Genomic DNA, 19,322 nt, shown 5'->3' on the forward strand with positions numbered 1-19,322 from the left:
TGCTGCCTACTATGCAGCATCCCTCTGGGACTGCCACTAGGGCTGCTCCCCCTTGCCTAAATGCATAACCCTGTACCCATGGAGATGTAATCCCAGCTTCCCCCTGCACACACATCTCGTGCCCTTGGCTGTGTGTGGGCAGGGGTGGCTTGGCAGCCCCCCGTGTTCCTGGGACGGTTGCCGTCAGTTCTGCGGGGCATTATATATGCATTTTCTTCAGTGAAACCTACCCAGAATTGCACATAGGTGTGATCTCCACCTTGCTGTATGGGTGCCTCTGCTGCGGTTCCTCGCATTTTCTCTCCTAGCAGGGTATGGGGCTGAGAGGTGCAAATTGGCCTGCTTCCTCCTCGCAGTAACACCGCATTTGCAGGACAGAAATAAACTGTGGGTTCCCTTTTCGGCATCCTGACTACCCTGATCCAGTTCTCGTGGCTGCTGACAGCTCCTGAACACTAGCCTAGATTTTCTCCCAGAGCTGAATGTTGCCTTCCCCACTGTCGTGTTAAGTAACTATTTCATCTTGGCCCTGTCCAGTAGTGTTCATCTCTCTCCTCCCTGCTCTGCGGATTCCTGATACAAACTTGATTTTTTTTGTATTGAACAGTGTACAGTGATGGAAACAAGAATGACTATCAAAGCAAACAATGCATGGAATAAAAAGCCAGTGTACTTCAATGCTTCTCAGGCTGGTCTGGTGATCTGGGAATGGTTTCTCATGTACTTTGGGATAATGTTATGAAGCCTTTTAATAACTAACATGATGTTAGCAAGCAGCTTGTTGTTACCTGTCTCTGAACACAGCTGAACTGGACCTACTGGGAGCTCCAAGTAGCAGGGCAGAGGCTTGGTCGGACACACATAGTCCACCAAGCACCCAGGTGTCCCCAAGTATTGGCTTTTGCTCTTGTCAGATGAGTGATTTTTGCAATGTGAGCTGGGGGATTGAATCTGCAACCATGACTTCTCATCCTAGGAACCTTGCTGTCCCACTCAGTTCCAACCCTGCTGGTGGGGAAGGTGCTAAAATGGATGAAGCATTCACTCTGTCAGCTTCCCGAGTGCTCCGAGGTCTCCCATCTGCCCCCTTCCATGCCAGAAAGTTTACTTTATCCTCCAAGTGGAGGGCAAACTCATGGAGAGAGTAGAGCAAGGAGGTGCAAATACCAAAAACCCAGGAGCATAGTATCATCCCTGGGGGCTGTTGTTCTCCAGCAACTGGGACAGAGCCTACCTGCTTATTTGGAAACCTTCTAGTTATACATTAGCAAATGTGTAGGTTTAAAGGTGCTTCTTAAGGACAAATCACTGCCAGCCAGGCACATCCATTCTTTTTTTTTTTTGTCCCTTTAGTCTTTGTGGGGAGTAGCAGCCCTGACAGACCTCAGAAGCAATCATCTCGTGTGTTCTGACATATGAATGATACAAACAGGCAGCTCATAGCTGGCCCCAAATCCTGAACAATTTTGCTGCAGGGTGTGCTTACTTAACATCTGAATGACAAAGTAAGGGTCTTCTACAAGTGTGCAAGCTCTCCTACAGAAGGTGCAGGGATCCTGAAACATCATTACTTTTTTCTCAGCTTGGTACTTGTACCACTGCACCTAACAGCACAGAAATGCACGGTTCATCATTTTAGGCAAAAAAAATGCTAAATAAGTATGAGTTTGGAGAGGGCAGGGGGAGGAGGCAGTAGGGCCTGCCTAGAGCTGGGAAATGCTGCTACTAGAGTGGTGGTGAAAAATAGCCAAGGCTTTTGCTGTTGCAGCTCAACATAGCTCCGTGTGCTGTGGACTTTTGGTGCCAAGGGATGAAGCTGGGCAGAAAACCAGCCTGCCTTGCTCTTGGAGCGGGCAGCAGCTGTCTGCTGCCACCTCAGTCACACCACTGAGGCTAGCTGGGCTCACAAAGCTGGACTTGGTGGGAAGTGCAGGAGCCCAAGGGAAGCCTGTGACTTGGGCTGGTAGGGACACCGCAGGGAGTGTGGTGCTTGGCCCCCGTGTTCAAGAGCTGGGAGGGACTAAGGGGTTGTGATTTGCCTTCTTCACGGGATGCTAATACTCCTGATTTTTTTTTTTTTCCATTGCTAATACATTTGCAGTGGGCTGGCAACACTGTCGGGCACACTGGAGACACAGGCTGATTTAAAGGAAACAGGCAAATTAACTGAAGTTCACAAAGCCCCTGTATAGCGCTCTCCGTGCAGATACATGCACAGTTAAACATTCATTAAAAATAAGAACCTTACACCTCCTCATAGACGAGAAGAATGATTAAAAACTGCAATTGTCCTTGGTCCATGGTGGCACAGAGCATGCAGAATATAGCCCACAGGAACAGAGACCTGCAGCTTTTGCGAGGCAGTCCCCCAACATCTGGGGCACCTGAGCCATCACAAGCTCTTTTTGCCATTGAGTAACTGAGCATGTTTGTCTTCATCCAGCTTCAAGTGCTTCTTGCTGTATTTCTTGATGAGGGTCCCTGGTATCAATGCTGCCATAGCCATCGCAAGTAGTTTGAGCAGCGTGTCCCAGGAGAAAATGGCATCCAAAGAGGTTATTTGTGACAGAATGGCTCCTGTCTGCACACAGATGAAGTTATATGGTGTAAGACCTGAAAGAATCAGAGCAGAAAAAAGCCTGTTAGCATCCCCCCATGTAAAATTAGCTCTTGCCCAAGGCCAGACACAGGTGTCTGTGTTCGTAATGGAAAGAACGGGGTACGATTCAAAACTTTGCTGCGTTGGTGACACACACGTATTTGCAAAATGCTCTAAGACCTCCGAGTATAAGGGCAGCATGAAGGCAAACAGTTAAATGGGGCAGAGTCACAGCTACGACTCTGCTGCTCTGCCTTTCCCAGCTCAGCATGCTACCCAAGGCTTGGTGATGAGGAAAGAGGCAATGTCATGCTGTCCCCTCAGACAGTCTCCCCAGGCCTTACCGATGAGAACAGAGAAGAAAAACTGGGCCACAGGAATGTTTAAAATGGGAGCTGAGAGATTCAGAAACCAGTTTGGTGTCATGGGGAACAGCCTCAGGAACAACAAGAAGAAAAATAAGCAGCTCCTGTTCTCTTCTACCTGGCAAGAGAAACGTTCCAAATTATTTCTGCTCTTCAGACAGCAGTAACATCTGAACGTCCATGATGCTAAAGTGAATTTAAGTTTCCTTCTAACATGCCGCAACATAACATCAGTCCAGAACTGATGAAAAGTCGCAATCTTATGTATGTATGGGAGCCTAATGGTGAGCCAGCCCCTTTCATGCAAGTGGTGAAAATGGGATCTAACCTGAATGAGAGATTGGGAAGTCAACAGCAGAACCACCTCCAGCTGTACAATGCAGGGTGGAGGCAGTTCTGGAGCACAGGGGCTTCCCCATCAATCCATTATGTTACTTCTGATTTTCCTTGGGATCTGGGATTTTCCACACACTCCCTTTGCAAACAGGCTTGCTCACAAGAGAGCGGTCTGCTCCTAGATTGTGTCAAAGGTGGCCCTTAACTGACCTGATGCATCCCCTGCAGGTATTCATTTCTTTACTAAGTCAACCCAAAAGGCAGCCTCATCCAGGGGGCATTTTGGGTGCCTGCAGAACCATGGCTGCTTACCTTTCTTTGCAGCAGAGCCACTTTATCAGGAAAGTAGTAGATGACGAACTGCTTTCCGAACGCGCCAGAGAGCAGGTAGCAGAAGGTCGCTCCCACAGACGTTAGGGCCGAGCACAGCACCAGTCCAGTCCATGGCCCAAAGAGTGCTCCTGCCAGAACGTTCTGCCAGGGCACAACACCGAGTGAGAGCCCGGGGGCACACACACGCGTGTCCCCTCAACCTGGCTGCCTTCAGCCTCAGTCGCTCTGGCTTCTCGAGGGCATCGGACAGACCCGTCTCCTCCTGGCAGAGCCGTGACTCACCCAGCAAGGCACCGACCTTGCACCTTGCCCCAGCAGGCAGCGCCTGGTCCGGGACTGGGGGCAAAGGGCCCCTCTGAGGGGTTCGTTCCAGCTCCCGCCCTGCATCCCCCCCGGCCCGGCCCGGCCCCGCCGCCGCCGCCCTCGCTACAGCCTGGGTGGCCGTACCAGCAGGCTGGAGCCGGGGATGGCGAAGCTCTGCTTGTAGAGGTAGGCGGCGCAGAAGAGGGCCAGCGCCGCGCCCCGGTGCTGCCGCTCGTAGTCCCGCAGCGCCTCGGCCAGCTCCCGCAGCTCCTCCAGGTCCGACGGGAACCGCAGCGGCCTGGGGCGGGGGGAGAACACGGGGAGACCCGGAGCACCGGCCCGCCTCGCCCCCCCACCGCCCCCTCGCCCCCCCACCGCCCCCTCGCCCGCACCCACCTGCGCGCCTGCCCCGCGCTCAGCCGGGCCGACAGCAGCCAGAGGGCGGCCGTGGCGGCCGCAAAGACGAGCAGCAGCCCGGCCAGCCGCCGCCACATCCCGCGATGAGGCCCGCCGGCCCGCCCCCGCCCCGCGACGGAGCGGAGCGCAGCGGCACGCGCAGGCGCGGGGCGGGGCGGTGCCGTGGGCGGGGCGGTGCCGTGGGCGGGGCGGTGCCGTGGGCGGGGCGGTGCCGTGGGCGGGGCGGTGCCGTGGGCGGGGCGGTGCCGTGGGCGGGGCGGTGCCGTGGGCGGGGCGGTGCCGTGGGCGGGGCGGTGCCGTGGGCGGGGCGGTGCCGTGAGGGCCGTGAGGGCGGGGCTCAGCGCCTGAGGGCTCGGCGGTACCCTCCTCTCCCCGCGGCGGAAAGCCGGCTCCTCCGCGGAAGCATGCTCCAAAACACAGAACGCCATCATTTTTTTGTCACTTCTACAGCCCCATTTATAACTCTCTGCGTTGACAACAGGGCCCCACCATGTTGTCGCTTGGTGTCCAGAGAAGGCACCAAGGAACTTTCAGGTGAGTCCCCCGTATGGCTGCGAAAACATCTGCCGTGTTCAGACATAACATTCAGAAATAACATATTCAGGTCTTAGCTCCTGCTCCAACATGGGATGGGCTTGAAGGTTTTCTTGGTGTTCTCCATCAGGACAAGGTCGTACCTGCACAGCTGTGGTCTGCATAAAAACAGTCAACAGGAGCCAAAAGTGAAAAATTGGCCTTTCTTGTATCATCCCCCAGGCAAGTCTCCCAGCATGCTGGAGGCTTAAATAAAGTCACGTTCTCAAGACAATAAGTGAGGTGGACTCCAAGCCTTACTGAGGTCAGGGATACCTTGAGCGTATTTTCATTCTGTTATACATTATCTTTTGCTTTGCCTCATGGAACAACAAAACAGCGAGCAAACTGAGGTATTGGCTACAGAGTTCATGGTACCCTTTAAGCCAATCTACACTTGCATGACCACCAAACGGGTGGTCCTTCCATCTCCCCTTGCCCACCTGCGTGTTCCTGCCAATTCCCTGGTGTCAGCATTTGGGATTGTGCTGCCACTCTGAGCTGAGACCAGGTATTGATCTGGCTTAGAACTAGCCCAGCCGAAAAATCGAGGCAATACTTAGGCTTTCAGCTGGGGCTACATGAGCATTAGCCCTGGCATAGGGAAGGAGAGAGGGCAGGACATCCCTCCTTATGGCAGTGACTGATTACTTAATGGTGTTAAAATAGTCATGAAACGGTACTCATAGCCTGTGGCAGCCCCTCCTAGGGGAGAGTGGACAGCCTCTGATGAAATGTTTGGGCATTTGCATCTACTTTTTAAAAGATTAAATGTGGATCTGGGACTGGAAGTGACTGTGGAGGTGTAGGACAGGAGAAGGGGAGTGTCAGTGAGGGGGAGCTGCAGAAGGACTTTGCTTATTAGACATGCACAATGACTAAGGTAAGGGTAGCAGACCTTCATGAACTGCAAAGAAACCTGTTCTGCAGGTCTGTCCTTTTTTTGCTCCACCCTTCTCACTCTGTGGTGTGCAGTCCTTGTTTTAACCCAAATTTAAAGCACGTATGGCTTGATGTCCACATACTGTCCTTGCACACAAGGTCAACCTAAGAGATTCTGTACTCGCTGAGCTCAGGCAGAGATCCCCTCCTCCAAAGGTTCCCTAAAAATCAGGGAAGTGTAAGGATAGGACTGTAGAGCAGACAGAGGTTAACAAGGCTATTGAAGCGGCTGTAGAAATCTCATCAGCAAATGAACCTGGTAGGTACCTCATGATGTTGTGGACAGTAGTCAGTGCTTTGAGGCATAGTGGCGAGCAGCTCCCAGTTACTGGAATTCCAGGAGTAGATTAATCTCCCTGTTTGACCGGACACAGAAATTGACTGGGATATAAAACGTGTATTTGGGGCTGGACATCTGTATTTCCCTGAGAGTTGCATTTACTTTCAGCCCAGAGTTCAGGCCTGGGCAGCTTCTCTATAGCTACTCAAAGGTCATTTTCCTCACCAAAGGTTCAAATGTCAGACCATGTCAGAGTCAGACCACTAATTACATGTTTTCAGTACAATAAGACAACCTCTGTGTTCAAGTTCAGCTATGGGATTTGTGTGCATGCACTAAAGGCAGAATTTATTCCCAAGATATGTGTGCAAGAATTATTAAATGTGAAATAAATATATTTTTTCTGGACGAACTCAGCCAGGCCAGGCATCTGGGAGATTAATTTACTTCTGTCCAGTTTGCAATGACAGAAATGGTTTCTAAACATCTGCTTACCTTTCTGGATTTGTAAGTGACCGGAACCTCATTTGGAGAATCCTGAGTTTAAATTTTGGGCCAATGACAGATCCTGTGGAAAATGTCAAGGAAATTCTTTCTACGTTTTCAAAGTCCTGGTCGAATCCAATTAGCAAAGTGATTTGGTTGTACTGCTGAAAGGCTGCAGCTTCTCTAAAGATAAAGCAGACAAGGTGTCAGAGAGTCACCAAGGGAATAGCTCCATTTTTAATATATTCAGTATAATATTAGAAACAGTGCCGGGGGAGGAGGAGGAGGACTGAACTTATGATTAGTTTCTGATTTACAGGAAATGGGTGTGGATTCAGGTCTCCAGGTGTGAACCTGCTCAGCCACTTTTGCACTCTGTTATTTGGGGCGGGAGTGGGGACACAGAAGTCTGATGCTGTTTGCTCTGGTCCCAAACCAGAATCCTCGCTGTGATTCTGCTTTGAACTCGAGTGGACTAGACCCAAATGTTGTTCGTACATGGCTGGCTGTGCAGACCTGAGTGCTGAGTCATCTGTGGAGTTTGCAGAATATGTTGCTGTATATAAAAATCTGGTTGTAACAACACTGTATGGCTGAGGTAGCTCTACAAATGGAAGACTCTACCTTGGGGGTATTAATGTCCCTAACTAAATTTCTGGTAGTTCTCTTCTGGCAAATGCAGCAGAAGCGTCTGTGAAACAGTGCAGCTTTGACCGGGATTAATGGAGAGTAATCCAGCTTCTCAGGATAGGAAAATAGCACGGGTTTAAAGACGTGAAGCCTCGCAGGTCTGGGGTTTGACCTTGGTCTTTTTTGACAGAGTGACTGGTTTCACTTTGAGATATGTGTGAAAACTGCACCGGTCTTGGGGCAAAAGTAGCACAGCTGCTCACAAAAACGCTGTGGCCACACCACACGTTCTTTATATAGCCAGTTGTATGGACATATTTTAAGGTTTCCCTTACGAAGGTGAACCATGCAGATGTGACTGGAAGCATATCCCGGTTGCAATACTCAACATGACTGGCTTTGTTTAGAAGTTTTAGGAGGCCTGACAAATAGGACAAGTTTTAACCTGTCAAAGGTGTTTACGACGTGTGTGTGTAAGCATGCTGCCTGGTGGGCTGTCACACACTTGGCAGAGCGGGGTGGTCCTGTTGTGCAGCCCCAGGGAGCTATGCAGATTGCTCCAGTGCAAGCAGATATGGCTGAGAGAATATGCAGTTAGAGACGCTTGGGAAAACTAGTTGAGCAGGACTTGTTTGGCTGAAGTGTGTTTAGATCAATCAGGAATTTGCATGTCCACATAAACACCATTAATTTGCCTCTCCAAGTGGAATGAATTGATTTGGATGTTACATATTCAGGCCCAGGTTCATGCCAGCTGTCTTGGGCACCCGGAGCTGGAACAGAACACTTCCAGGAAAGGGAAGGAAAGAGGGGTAGATGTGTTTTTCCTCCTGTTTTAGTGGAAGCCTAGGATAGCCATGCCGCTGGCTGAGATTGTCCACTTCGGTCCTTAAGATGACTGAGAAGGGTCCAAACCCTGGCTGGGCTGTCAGCTGGTGTGTGCTGGGGGAGTCTGGGAAAATCACATAGGGCCGGACAAGCCCAAAGGCACGTACACTATCAAGTACCAGCAGAGAAATTAGAGGAGGATATCTTGCCTCCTCCCAGGTACAACTCCCCGGATGCAGTTGTACCAAGTGATTTGCTAACATTTACAGATTGTGAGATTGGTAAAACTTACGGATTAACTTTAGATTCTGCCTTCTTCCCAGTTTCATCAGCTAGTACAATGCTGAAGGTGCCTCTTCTGGTGTCTTTGTTCCATGTAATAATATCCACAAAGTAGTGATAAACTGAGGTGAGAGAGAGGGTGGTTAGACTCTGCACACTCTGCTTTCCAGCCTGACTGTGTGCCTGTCTGGGAACTGAGCTGCAGGTCTTTCTCCCATTTGCTCATTTGACACAACTCGTTCAATTTATGTCTAAAATCTCTTTCGTCTTCCTTTGCAGAGATTTCTAACAGAAATACTAAGAGATGTCTGGGAAAGTACTACAGCAAGGGCTCACAAGTGGCATGCAAGATGGCCTCTATGTATGGCTTTCAGCACACCGCCTTTCACTCCCTGCCTTCCCCGTTCATTTTCAGATTGCCTTTTTTTCTCCTGTCCGCCTCTGATCCCTTTCATTTCTGTTCTCAGCATCTTTCATTTGTCTTCTCTGTCATGGAGCAGAATCGTCTGCTCTCTACTCTGGTCTGTAACTCCCTGAATTCATTTGCTGACCAGCACTGGAGCTCAGGCCATAATCCCTGCCCATGGCTTGGTATGTTGGTGATCATGAGGGTGAAACCTTTTTTCACCCTTGATTCTCCCTTGCCTGGGCCCTTTTCCTGTGCCTTTCACTTTTGTCCAGGGTAGCTTTTTTACCTGTTCAGCTCAGAGCATGTCTTTGACTCTCATTGTTCCCACACACCTCTTTCTTGCACAAAAGAGTGGTGTGTTGTTTTGAAACATGGTTTGGGAACTACCCTTTTATGTTTCATTTGCATGTTCTCAACAAATTTCCTAGCACTGTAAGCAAGATGAGCCTGTTCTTGCACATCTCTAGCGAGTAGTTGGCTTTCACAGCACCAGGCAGGTTTGCAGGTAAGAAATGTAATGACAAGACTGCAGGTGGACTCAATTCTATCCAGCAGCCACTGGCTTTGTTTCTAAAATGCTGGCTATGATGCCAATAGCAACTAACCATCTCTGGTTCAGCTATTGCTGAAGGAGGCAATACACAAAGAAAAATCATCTCAGAAATCTTAGTCACTTACTACAAAATGGCTCTTTGTCCGCTGTATCAAAAAACATACTTGTCACTGGATGGCTCTGTTGTGTTAAATAGCTTTTCCACTTATGGGCATAATAACCTATAGATGACAGTTTGAAAATGAAAACAGAAGAAAACAGAAAGAAACAGAGAGTTACTGCACAGGGATATAAGCAACTGAATTGCTGAAAATAACAAAGCAAGTATTTAAGAAATAGTATATTCCTTGCCAGCTGCAAGGTATTACTGTGACACATGCTCCCATACTCTGTAGACTTATACCAGGGCTTAATTTTACTTGTGTAACTAAAGCCAACTGAGTGTCTAAATATGCCTGGTTACTGTTCAGCACTTATTTTAAGATTGATCTTTTTCCACGTCTGATATCCATGGTCAAGAAGGATTTCATTTTGCAGTGCAGAATGAAAATCAGCCCCTTAGCTTTGCAAGTTCATCTCTGGAAGTGTCAGGTTTTTTTAGCATCAACATTTCAGAAATGGCAGCCTGAAGCTGGGCTGTCACATCCAAGCTGGGACACCTCTGTTGGTCACTTACAAAAAAGCAGAATACCCTTTGTTCACCCCTCTGCCATTCCTTTTAGAGTCAAGAGGGGTTTGTGGTGCTGAAAATTTCTTAGAAAAGATTCTGTTTTAGCAAGAACATGCCCCTATCCCTCAAACTCTGCAACTAACGGACTTTAATTCATTGTTTTTGTGACTTTAGTGTAAAGATCCCAAGTCTTGTTTTGGCTTTTCTAGTTCTGGATCCTTTACATGTGGATTTCTTTTCTAGATCATAACATGATGTGACCGTACAAAGAGCAGGGAAATTTCTCAGGCCTCTTTTGCCTGCATCAGAGGCTTGTACCTCTGCAGAAGTCAAGGAGAGACCACCTCAAAAACCTCGGTGGAAATAACTTACATGCTTTTGCAAAGCACTGTGTTGTGTTAGTCCTTTAGCAAAACATTTGTCACACACCAAGTTACAGTAATGATGGGCAGCTCTGTCAGACACAGGATGTATTTACGTTCTCTGGATCCTTACCTAGGATGGGACATGGCATAGGCCAAAAAGTTTCACAGCTGGTACATTTGCCATTCCTGTAATTTCTGTATGAGTCACACGGGTATGCAGTAATATTGCAGCTCTGTTTCAGAGATGACATGAACAGGAAAACAGACCTCTGGTGGTCACATTTAAAATACTGCAATCCTTAATCATACATAGAGAAGAAATATTTTGTTAGCAATCCTCATGCTTCAGGAAAACAGTATTAATGCACTAGCGAAAAGGACACACCATTGGACAGTCACTGACCAGTCTGAACACAACAGATTGCACTGGGCTGTGGCAGAACAGTGAGTGGGCACTAGCCTCTCCCTTTGAGTGCACTCAGCTGTGCCTATGTCCACTTTACTTTTCTTCTTGTCTTTCTTGGTTTTAAAAACATGTTTGTTTGTATTGTTACTGTAGTTCCAGAGGATCCAGCTATGGATCCTACTCCGTCTCGGGTCTCCTCATCTTCTCTCTGAGCTCAGGCCTGACAGCTGGATATTGCTTTTCTTTTTTGCACATGGCCTTCCATTTTGGTGTTAAAAACTCTTTAGAAAGACATAACTAATAAAACGAGTTGTTGCATGAGCAGCAAAATGAGTGAAGCCTCATTTCCTATGGATTTTTGTTTCAGGCTGGTTTCCTGTGTAGATTCTCTTGGGTCTGATAAGGGTTGAGTTCACATTACTGCCTTTTCTTTTGTGAGGTATCTTCTTCACCCAGTTTTCATAAAACCAGTTCTGCTGCCGGGCTGCAAAGGAAAAGAGCTTTCTTGCATTCAAGACTAGGGCTCTACCTGCCAGACTGCACTATCTGTCACTGCCAAGAAAGGTGCATTGGATTCGGTATAACTGCCTACCCCACATTCATCTTGAACCTGTTTTCTGAACAGTTTCTTTCCATTGCTAGTCCTTGGGGTTTTGTGTGTGTTCTAAGTAATTAAAAAAAAAAATATCCCACAGGTTTTCTAAACATTGTCACAAAATGAAGGCACAAATCTGCCTGATGACTTTTTGCACGGAAAATTAATCCCATTTGCATTTGTGACAGAGAGCAGAAGATCACCCCTCACTCATACGTCTGCCTGGTGCACATCAGCTAAACTCCTGTTATGTCAGTGTGCCACATCAGTGCTGGGAAGAGATTGCTGTCATGGCTTTCCCAGAATGTGGTTTTCATGTATTTTCTAAGCAGTGATGATGTTTCTCTGGCCTTCTCCTCTTTTCTGATTGGAAACATTTTGTCAGTGTTTGTGCAATTCAATGCAGAATGAATTACCAGAAAATATTGTCAGTGGACAGCCAGGCTGGTCGGTCCCGCCGTTGGGGTAGAAGTCTATGTGGCCTAGTGCGTCTGTGTAACCTAGTCCTGACAAAAGAAAATATGAGGGGTAGGGGAAGGGAATATTAAATCGTAAAATGAAGAAGAAAGAAACATAACTGGAAAAAATAATAGTTATTTAGCTCTAGGATGCCTGTCTGTGCAGGAATATTAATGTCATTCATCTATTTAGGCAGCAGGCCAAACAGTTGTGACCCAGCTGCGTCATTTTAGCAGTGGTATCAAATACCTAAAATAAGTCTGTGCATGTGAGTACAAAATTTGGCTTTTTGTGTCGCTGTGTGTGGGAGAGGAAAAGGGATGTGAAACACTGGGTATTGCTGTGCTGCTGAAGTCCGAGTTCTTGGAGGGACTGGGAGAAGACGAGAGGCAGCAATGAGGTGGGAAAGCCTAGTGCTGGGGGTAGGATGCCAGTGGGAGCAGAGTGGAGGGCTTGCATCACACTGCTGGCCTGGCTGGCAGATGCAAAGACATGCTGTGCACTGGTTGGGAAAGGAGCGAGCTGAGGAAGATTCCAGATTCGCCCTAGAGGAAGGTTTAGCCCATGGGAGGTGGGATGAAGACTGGAAGCATCATGCAGGGAGCCACGGGGTTGGGGATAGCTGATCTGCTGTGCAAGGCATTGAGCTGTGTGACTAGCTTTTGAGATGCTGCGTGCTTGGCGGCAGCCTGACCAGCAGTGCGGCGTTAGTGTGGAACTGCTGTGGCAGGACTGTGTGCTGCGGTAGCAACAGGGCATTCCTGCACCAGGGCCTAAGTCCTTGTACTTCATGGGCCACAAGGCTATAATTGCTGTAGAACAGCAGCATGTTTTGAAATGCAAATAAAACAGCAGCTCCTGAGGGAGTGCTGAGCACAGTGTGAGGAACACAGGACCACAGGGCCCTTCACAGCACCAGTGAAGGAGACTGCTGTCCTCCTGGGCCAAAGAAGCAAGGATCCCCCAGCACTGCTGCCTACCAGAGCCCCCGCTTTCCTGTGCTCCCCCTGAGTTTCTAGGTTTCCTCATAATGGTAAAGAGGAGAAACGTCGCATACCATCGGTGTCCGAATGAATGACATCAACAAACTGTGCGTCTGTAGGATCCAGCCTCTCACTAGGCGGCTTTCCTCTGTACAAGGGGCCTGCTGGGTCAAGGCCTGCAACACAAAACCATGCGCATGGCATCACTTCCGTACTGTGCAGCTCGCTCCGCTCATGGTGAACAGCTATCCTCAAAGCAAAAGGACTGACAGGAAGAAGGGCTTACCTGTGATTCTTCCAAGTGTACCATCAAACATCTGTCCCACAAAGCCAGAGATGTGTGCTCCCAGGCTCACTCCTATCATGTGCAAGGAGTCAAGTGATGCTCCATCAACCTGCGATTTAAAAGTACTCGTGGTCACAGATTTTAGGCACATGAAAGGCATAAAAAATATCAGGAGGAGGAATGTAAATGCATCTCCCTGCTTTTCCCACATTTTCCCTTGGTGTGTTCCACTCTGTGTAAATATTCCCCCTCTGATAGTCCCATAGTACAACTAGCACTCATGTTGAGGGCTCATATCTGAGAGAGCTGCGATGAGAACAGTTCAGGCAATGGTTGTATTTTCCTGGGGCAGTGACTACAAGTGTGGACAGGAACGAGTATTCACAGGCCCCATGAGTTGCCCACAACTCCAGTTGCCCACATGAGGTTCCTGCAAGGCATTAGCAGACACAACAATCCTAATGAGCCAGTGTCATCATTGACTGTGCCTGTGCAACAGTCAATTGCAGGAGGAGCTGCAAACTGTAGCTGATACCCATAAGCTGACTTTTGGACATCCAGAAAGTGGAAATAGAGTTTCTATGTATGGGAAAACATATCTGTAGAGTTTTGTATCCAGAAATGTAGAGACTTAGAGCGTAAACTGAATATTGCAACAAAATACCATCATACCAAGTCCAAGGGTAGAATGTGGCACTGCAGTATAGCTGCACTTCCAAAAATAAATGCATTCCTTTTTAGGAGTTTCTTTTCCCAGACATCCTGCTGTGTTTAAACAGTTCCTTTGTGCCCTTTACATACTGTGCATTAACGACTATATCATAGTGTGAACGTTCAACTTACCAACATTTCATCAATAAGTTTCTTCAGAATCTCAGCAACTTTCTTGCAGTTTCTGGAAGCATTACTGTAGATGAGAGTTGTTGCCCCCTGGTTCCAGTCCACAACGATGACGTTCATGTCTTCTACAGAAAGCAGAAGATGTACCAAGTCAGGGATCCAGACCGGGATAGAGCCTGTGAGTCGGTATCCGTGGATGATGAAGGTAGTTTTCTTGGTCACATCTAGATGCTTGGAGGCTGCTGAATCGAGCTCTTCAGCACAGTTTGGGTTCTGTCTGGTGTAGAGCAGCAGCTTCACTTTCAGGTCTGTCCCTATCAAAGCATTGCTGATGCTGAGAGCTGTGAATGCAGGGCATGTCTTCCCAGGATCTGAAAAGAGCAGTGTGGCAATCCTGAGGTTAGCACCAATGTGTTTGCTTTGACCTTTTCTACCTGCCTGCCCTGCACAGGCCCAGGTACATATGCTATGAGCTGTCCGAGCCGGGGCTTCTCCTTTCCTCTCCATCACGTTCATGACTGGAGATACCCTGAAACTTAGGTTTTGTTGCCATGTTGGAACAAAGACAGCAAGTGTACCTTCTTGGAGCAGCATTCCCTGAAACAGCACAGTCCTGCTTCCACTAGCAGCTGAGAGATGGTATGGACTTTCTCCAAAAATCCCACTAGTGTGAGGAAGGTATTAGAGACTGACAACTAGGGTGGTTGCTGTATTGGTTTGAAAGCACACCCAGATGCTGTGGGCAGGTTCTAGGGTAAAGAGATATCCTTGTGGTTTGTTTGTAACTCCAGTCTGGAGCTGACAAGCTGCAGAGGATCTTGATGTTGTGAGGGACAGCTCAATGCTTCATTTGTATTTGCAGATGCAGCCTGCTATTTCAGACTGCGAAATGGGACACCCTTTGACTGCATGAGATATGTTACTGATATTGCTTTATACACAGCTGAAGAGTAACTGTATTTTATGTAAGTGCTGCTTTATGGGACGGTCTCTGCCATTTGAAAGCCTGTTTTTGTTCCTTGCTTTTCCAGCAGAACACCAGCTGAGCCTTCAGAGTCCAGTACAATCTCCAACAGGGCACTGGCAGGGAATGGAATAACTGTTTCCAGACAGACACTGCTTATGAAGGCCCTCCCAGGTTTTGCAGCCTCTTCCTGGCTCACAATCCTTTTCCCCAAATCCCCTTAATCTTATTGAAGAACCTTGTGGGAGAGAGTGTCTCTCTCACACATACAGCCTGGGCTGCAGTAATCATTCAGGCTGCAGTTGCTAGAGAAATCTTCCTGATCTTTGTTGCTTAAAGGGCTGTGCAGTAGGTAGAAGGGTTTAGAAAACCTGCAGCTGTAAGCTAATTGTGCTCTAACAAATCTCCAATACGCTGTGCATTTTAATTTCTAAATGATGAAACTCTCACAGTTTCTACAAGCAACTTTCCCTTTTCTCCTCCTATGGAAATCAGGAGCATGAGCGTGATATAAATGCTATGTGCCCAGCACATAAAATAATCTGCTCAGTTGCCATAGTTCTGCTAATTACTTTGTAGAAGCCCCAGAAACTCCAGAAATGAAAGTTAATAGGCTAAAAGGATGTTGCAGTTAAGTCCAACTGGATATTTTAAATTGCTAACATAAATTCAGAAATAAATTTTAACATTTGAAATCCATGGAGTCCTTCCTGTATAAAGCCTATGGTAAAATATGAATAGCAGGACAGGAGTGGTGGAAAATGAGCCCTCAGCCAGGCCCAATGAACATGAGTTGAAATCAGTGGCCTTTGAATTGAGGGTGTTCTGCCTCTGTAATGCTTCAGTCAGGGCTCCCAGGGGCAGTGTGACTCTGGGCTCTGCTTGCAAGAGTAAAGGTGACCTGGGTGGCTGTCTCCTGACCAGCTTGCTCTCACCTCGTTCTTACAGTGCCAAGATGCTCCAGAGAAACAGCAGCAAGAGTTCTCTTATGACACTGCTCATGTGGAGATCTCAAAGTAACTAGCAGAGAAAAGTTATCATTTTTTGCTGACATATACCAGCATACACAGTGATACTCAACGACTGTCCTCTAGGTGCTACTGCAACATAAAAAAATACAATTATTTTTTACTAATAACTAGAAATTGTTACTGTATAGTATTATTATACAATATTGTTAATCATCTTTACTGCCACTGAAGCTGTAGGAATATAGGCAGAAATGCCAGGCAAGAATTACTTCTATATAGTGCAAGATTGCACTGATTGCTTAATTTGTTTCTACATCTCCTCCATTGTGCTGAGACTTGCCCCAAGGAGCAAGCACTATGTTTGTCACCAGAACAACCCAAACCTTCTGGTAAAGAAGACCTTTTAAAGAGCTGATCGGCATTTGCTAATACCTAACACAGGAATTGTTTAAAAAAGCCTTGTTATATCTGCACCAAGTCTGTTAGATTTGTTCTATTTTGATTAACAAAATCAGATCAGTGCTAATAGTGGGGGAAAACGTGCCAGCTTCACTTCTGGCAAGCTGGTGCATATCCCAGACTCATCCACCATGTGTTACAAAAGCTGACACATGAGGACAGCCAGTTATCCTGGCTTTGCTCTTCATTCTGATAAGCACAGTGAATCCTACCCAAATGGCTGGAAGTGTCTTTGAAACTGCAACAAGATTTCTCTGATGGGGCAAGAGGCTTACTGAGATTAAGTCTGCAAGCAAATAAGCGAGGTGGAAACTCACAGCCTGGCACTGTACTTAACCCGTATCCAGCAGACCACTTCCCTCCGGGAAAGATGAATAAATGTGGCAATTAACCCAGTGTCCCATTAACTTGCTCCCAGCTCTGTCTTGGCCATTAGCTTGCTGAACAGCCTCAGGCAATTCACTTTTCTCCCTCTGCTCAATTTTCTGATATGTAAAATAGGATGGCAAACAGCAGTTTCCTGGGCAAGGTGCTCTGACATCTCAGCACCTGTAGCAGGGGGCATACCAATCTGTTAAACTGATGTTCCTATGTGGGAGCTGGACATCTTTTGTCTCGAGCTTGAGATCAGCCTCTGAGGCGCTATTGCAGCAGGAGGGGCTGCAATATATATATATATAATGAAGTTATATACTCCCAGGTGGGAGTGTTGCGGTCATGAGAATGGTCCCAGGCAGACTCTGTGGTATTTACTGCAGTCAGTGCTACTTAAGGCCTGCATTCCTCTGGTCTCTCTCACTCCTTTCTTGGAGACAGTGTTTGTAGGCTTTTTCTTCCTTCTGTCCTGGATGTTCATTCTATAGAGTTTTTTAACTCTACCAGCGTGTCCTTTTGCAAAGTGAAGTTCCAACAGATTTTCACTTCAATGGGTCAGTGGTCACTTGGTCAGATTTGTAGTTGTCCTAGCTGTGGTCCTTGGGAGACCATATTGCCACACAGAGCCTGTGAAGGGGGCTGCTCACCGAGTCAACACCTTGCGTGGACTTCAGATAAACGTGTTGCTGCTTCTGCATCTGTCTGCAGTTTCACCGACACTCAAAACCCTGTCACCTTGCCTGAGCTTTTTATGGTGTGTTTCAACAGACTGGTCTTATGCATCAATAATGAAGTCTTCAGCTTTAAGCACTCTTCACTTCTGCACAGCAAATCTCAGTAGCATTATTGAAGAATTCCATCACTTTTCCATAGAGAGAGTGTGCCCTCTACCTCTTAAAATGGTTTTCAGTATCTCACTGGGTTTCCTTGGTGCCTTCTCACACAATTCTCTTTTTCCACTTATTATTACTACATTTCCTACACATATTTAACAAACTAAGCAAAACATGACCCCAAGATATTACTCAGAGAACCTGATGAAATACAAGTTAGTATTTATAAGAATACTTTTTTTTTTCTTTTTGTTTGTTTTCCCTACAAAGCAGAGAGCTATAACTTGAGTTGCTCCCATGTGAATGCTAACACAAGGCAGTACATTTGTTTATTGTTACACAGGTTGATTCTTGATAGGGCTGTGAGGATATCAAATGAAATTTATTGTTCATAAATGGCAATTCGTCCTTTGCGTCTGTCATATAAGACACTGCTGAAAAGAAATCATTCTTCTCTGAAGATTTCAAATGACATTTTCAGTGTCGATGGATAGTACTTATATAAAAGAGAAATGTTTGCAAAGTGAGAAAAAGATAATAAAAATGACTTCTGGTTTTACATTTGGAACTCTTAGAGCTGACTACATTCATATAACCAGTATAATTTGCTTTGCAAAAATAAATAATGCTAGTGAAAAACCCTAGGCAGTAACTATAATGCAGAGGGTAGATACATTAATGTTTCTGCAAAACACAAAGCATGTTATATTTGACAAAAACATTCAAAACACACGGTTGATTTCTTACCTGTTTTCACCCCATACAAAAGGTAGATGAACACGACACACAGCCCCAGCATATGGACTTCCACATGGAACTTCTACAGGTAAAAGTTTTTAAGGATCCCACAAGTTCTTTGGCATGTGTCTGCTGTCTCTGACAACAGTTTGCTCTCTTTTTTCTGCCAGTAGCCGTAGGTGTGGTGAAAGGAGGAAGTTACCAGCCAAGAAATTAAGACCAGTCTTTAGTTATACAACTAAAGCTTCTTCTTAAAAAGGTGGGGCACCTTCTATTCTACGAGGTTTTCTTATTTTAAATATAGTTTGCCCTGGGGAATGACTAATCAAAGACACAAATGGTTTGGTATCGCGCTATAAGCAGCAATTTGACTACACATGTTGAAACTAAGGAAATTATTGCGTGTCTATTTGTCTTTTGCAAAGAATGTCAAAAGGCAGCAAAGAATGTAGGTGTCACTGCAAGTCTGATAAGCGTCTGGGCAGGGCCAGAACTTGGTTTCACAGGGCCCTACGTTGGTAGCATTCATGATGATCCCTACTCTCCCATGTCCCTCTGGCTTTCCTGAGCACTGTGGCCCAGCATCCCTTCTAACTATCCTGTCATCTCGGGCAGGAGGCAGATGCACAGCACGATGTCATGACTAAGGGAAGGTATCAGTTTGAGTCAATCTATCTGGGTCCCCATTGGGCTGCCAAGCAACCACTGTCTAGGATGACACCTACACATCTGGCATCCCCACCACATTTTCTTGCAGACCTGCTGGAACCTCATGAATCCAGCTCTAATTCAAGTAAGAAAGGCTTTTTTTTTCCTTGCTGGACAGGAGGAAGAAGATGGCAGATGCAAAGACAACTGTCAGGGGCAGGAAAGGAAGTCTGAAATTGGAGCTGGAAGATCTAGTGGCAAAATTGGAAAGATGAGGGTGGTGGGGAGTTTGTAAAGGGGTGAGAGGGGGGAGGGGAAGAGAGAACAGGGATGGCTGCTGGATAGAAGCTGTGTGGTAGCTTTGCCTACGTTTTCTTTGCAAATTCTCCTAACG

At 46.9% G+C, this 19,322-nt stretch overlaps 2 protein-coding genes across 6 annotated transcripts; both read right to left on the reverse strand.

Annotated features, from left to right (window-relative positions):
* Positions 1–2,167: 2,167 nt before the first annotated feature.
* TMEM41A (transmembrane protein 41A) lies at positions 2,168–4,441 on the reverse strand. Of its 2 annotated transcripts, XM_076341764.1 has the most exons (5): positions 4,333–4,441; positions 4,081–4,234; positions 3,613–3,774; positions 2,944–3,082; positions 2,168–2,613 (listed from the first exon to the last, which is right to left on the reverse strand). In XM_076341764.1, the coding sequence occupies exons 1-5, from the start codon at positions 4,428–4,430 to the stop codon at positions 2,393–2,395; spliced, it is 774 nt and encodes a 257-aa protein (XP_076197879.1). In that variant the 5' UTR covers positions 4,431–4,441; the 3' UTR covers positions 2,168–2,392. The 2 variants fall into 2 exon arrangements, with proteins under 2 accessions (XP_076197879.1, XP_076197880.1); XM_076341765.1 differs by lacking the exon at positions 2,944–3,082 and having other exon boundaries at positions 2,485–2,613.
* A 342-nt stretch (positions 4,442–4,783) lies between these two features.
* On the reverse strand, positions 4,784–18,552 carry LIPH (lipase H). 4 transcript variants are annotated; one of them, XR_012995638.1, is made up of 11 exons: positions 18,290–18,552; positions 13,944–14,311; positions 13,101–13,209; positions 12,889–12,990; positions 11,789–11,878; positions 10,502–10,669; positions 9,462–9,557; positions 8,385–8,496; positions 6,644–6,817; positions 6,136–6,224; positions 4,990–5,045 (listed from the first exon to the last, which is right to left on the reverse strand). XR_012995638.1 is itself a non-coding variant. In XM_076341769.1 (10 exons), exons 1-10 carry the CDS (start codon positions 18,339–18,341, stop codon positions 4,961–4,963), a joined length of 1,110 nt encoding a protein of 369 aa, XP_076197884.1. In that variant the 5' UTR covers positions 18,342–18,552; the 3' UTR covers positions 4,784–4,960. The 4 variants fall into 4 exon arrangements, 3 of the variants coding, with proteins under 3 accessions (XP_076197884.1, XP_076197881.1, XP_076197882.1); XM_076341769.1 differs by lacking the exon at positions 6,136–6,224 and having other exon boundaries at positions 4,784–5,045; positions 13,944–14,065; XM_076341766.1 differs by lacking the exon at positions 6,136–6,224 and having other exon boundaries at positions 4,784–5,045.
* Between the last annotated feature and the right edge of the window lie 770 nt (positions 18,553–19,322).

This window comes from Aptenodytes patagonicus, chromosome 6 (genome assembly GCF_965638725.1).
Source record: "Aptenodytes patagonicus chromosome 6, bAptPat1.pri.cur, whole genome shotgun sequence".
NCBI lineage: Eukaryota > Metazoa > Chordata > Aves > Sphenisciformes > Spheniscidae > Aptenodytes > Aptenodytes patagonicus.

Bases quoted from the DNA above. Each gene is read 5' to 3' on its own strand.
- TMEM41A (XM_076341764.1), bottom strand. From the start codon at position 4,430: ATGTGGCGGCGGCTGGCCGGGCTGCTGCTCGTCTTTGCGGCCGCCACG. The intron at 4,235-4,332 runs GTGGGTGCGGGC...CCCCCGCCCCAG, and splicing joins AGCGCGGGGCAGGCGCGCAG to GCCGCTGCGGTTCCCGTCGG. The intron at 3,083-3,612 runs GTAAGCAGCCAT...TTCTCTTGCCAG, and splicing joins TGGCTCTGCTGCAAAGAAAG to GTAGAAGAGAACAGGAGCTG.
- LIPH (XM_076341766.1), bottom strand. From the start codon at position 18,341: ATGCTGGGGCTGTGTGTCGTGTTCATCTACCTTTTGTATGGGGTGAAA. The intron at 9,558-10,501 runs GTAAGGATCCAG...TGTCATCTATAG, and splicing joins TATGCCATGTCCCATCCTAG to GTTATTATGCCCATAAGTGG. The intron at 6,818-8,384 runs GTAAGTTTTACC...CTTTATCTTTAG, and splicing joins GCAGAATCTAAAGTTAATCC to AGAAGCTGCAGCCTTTCAGC.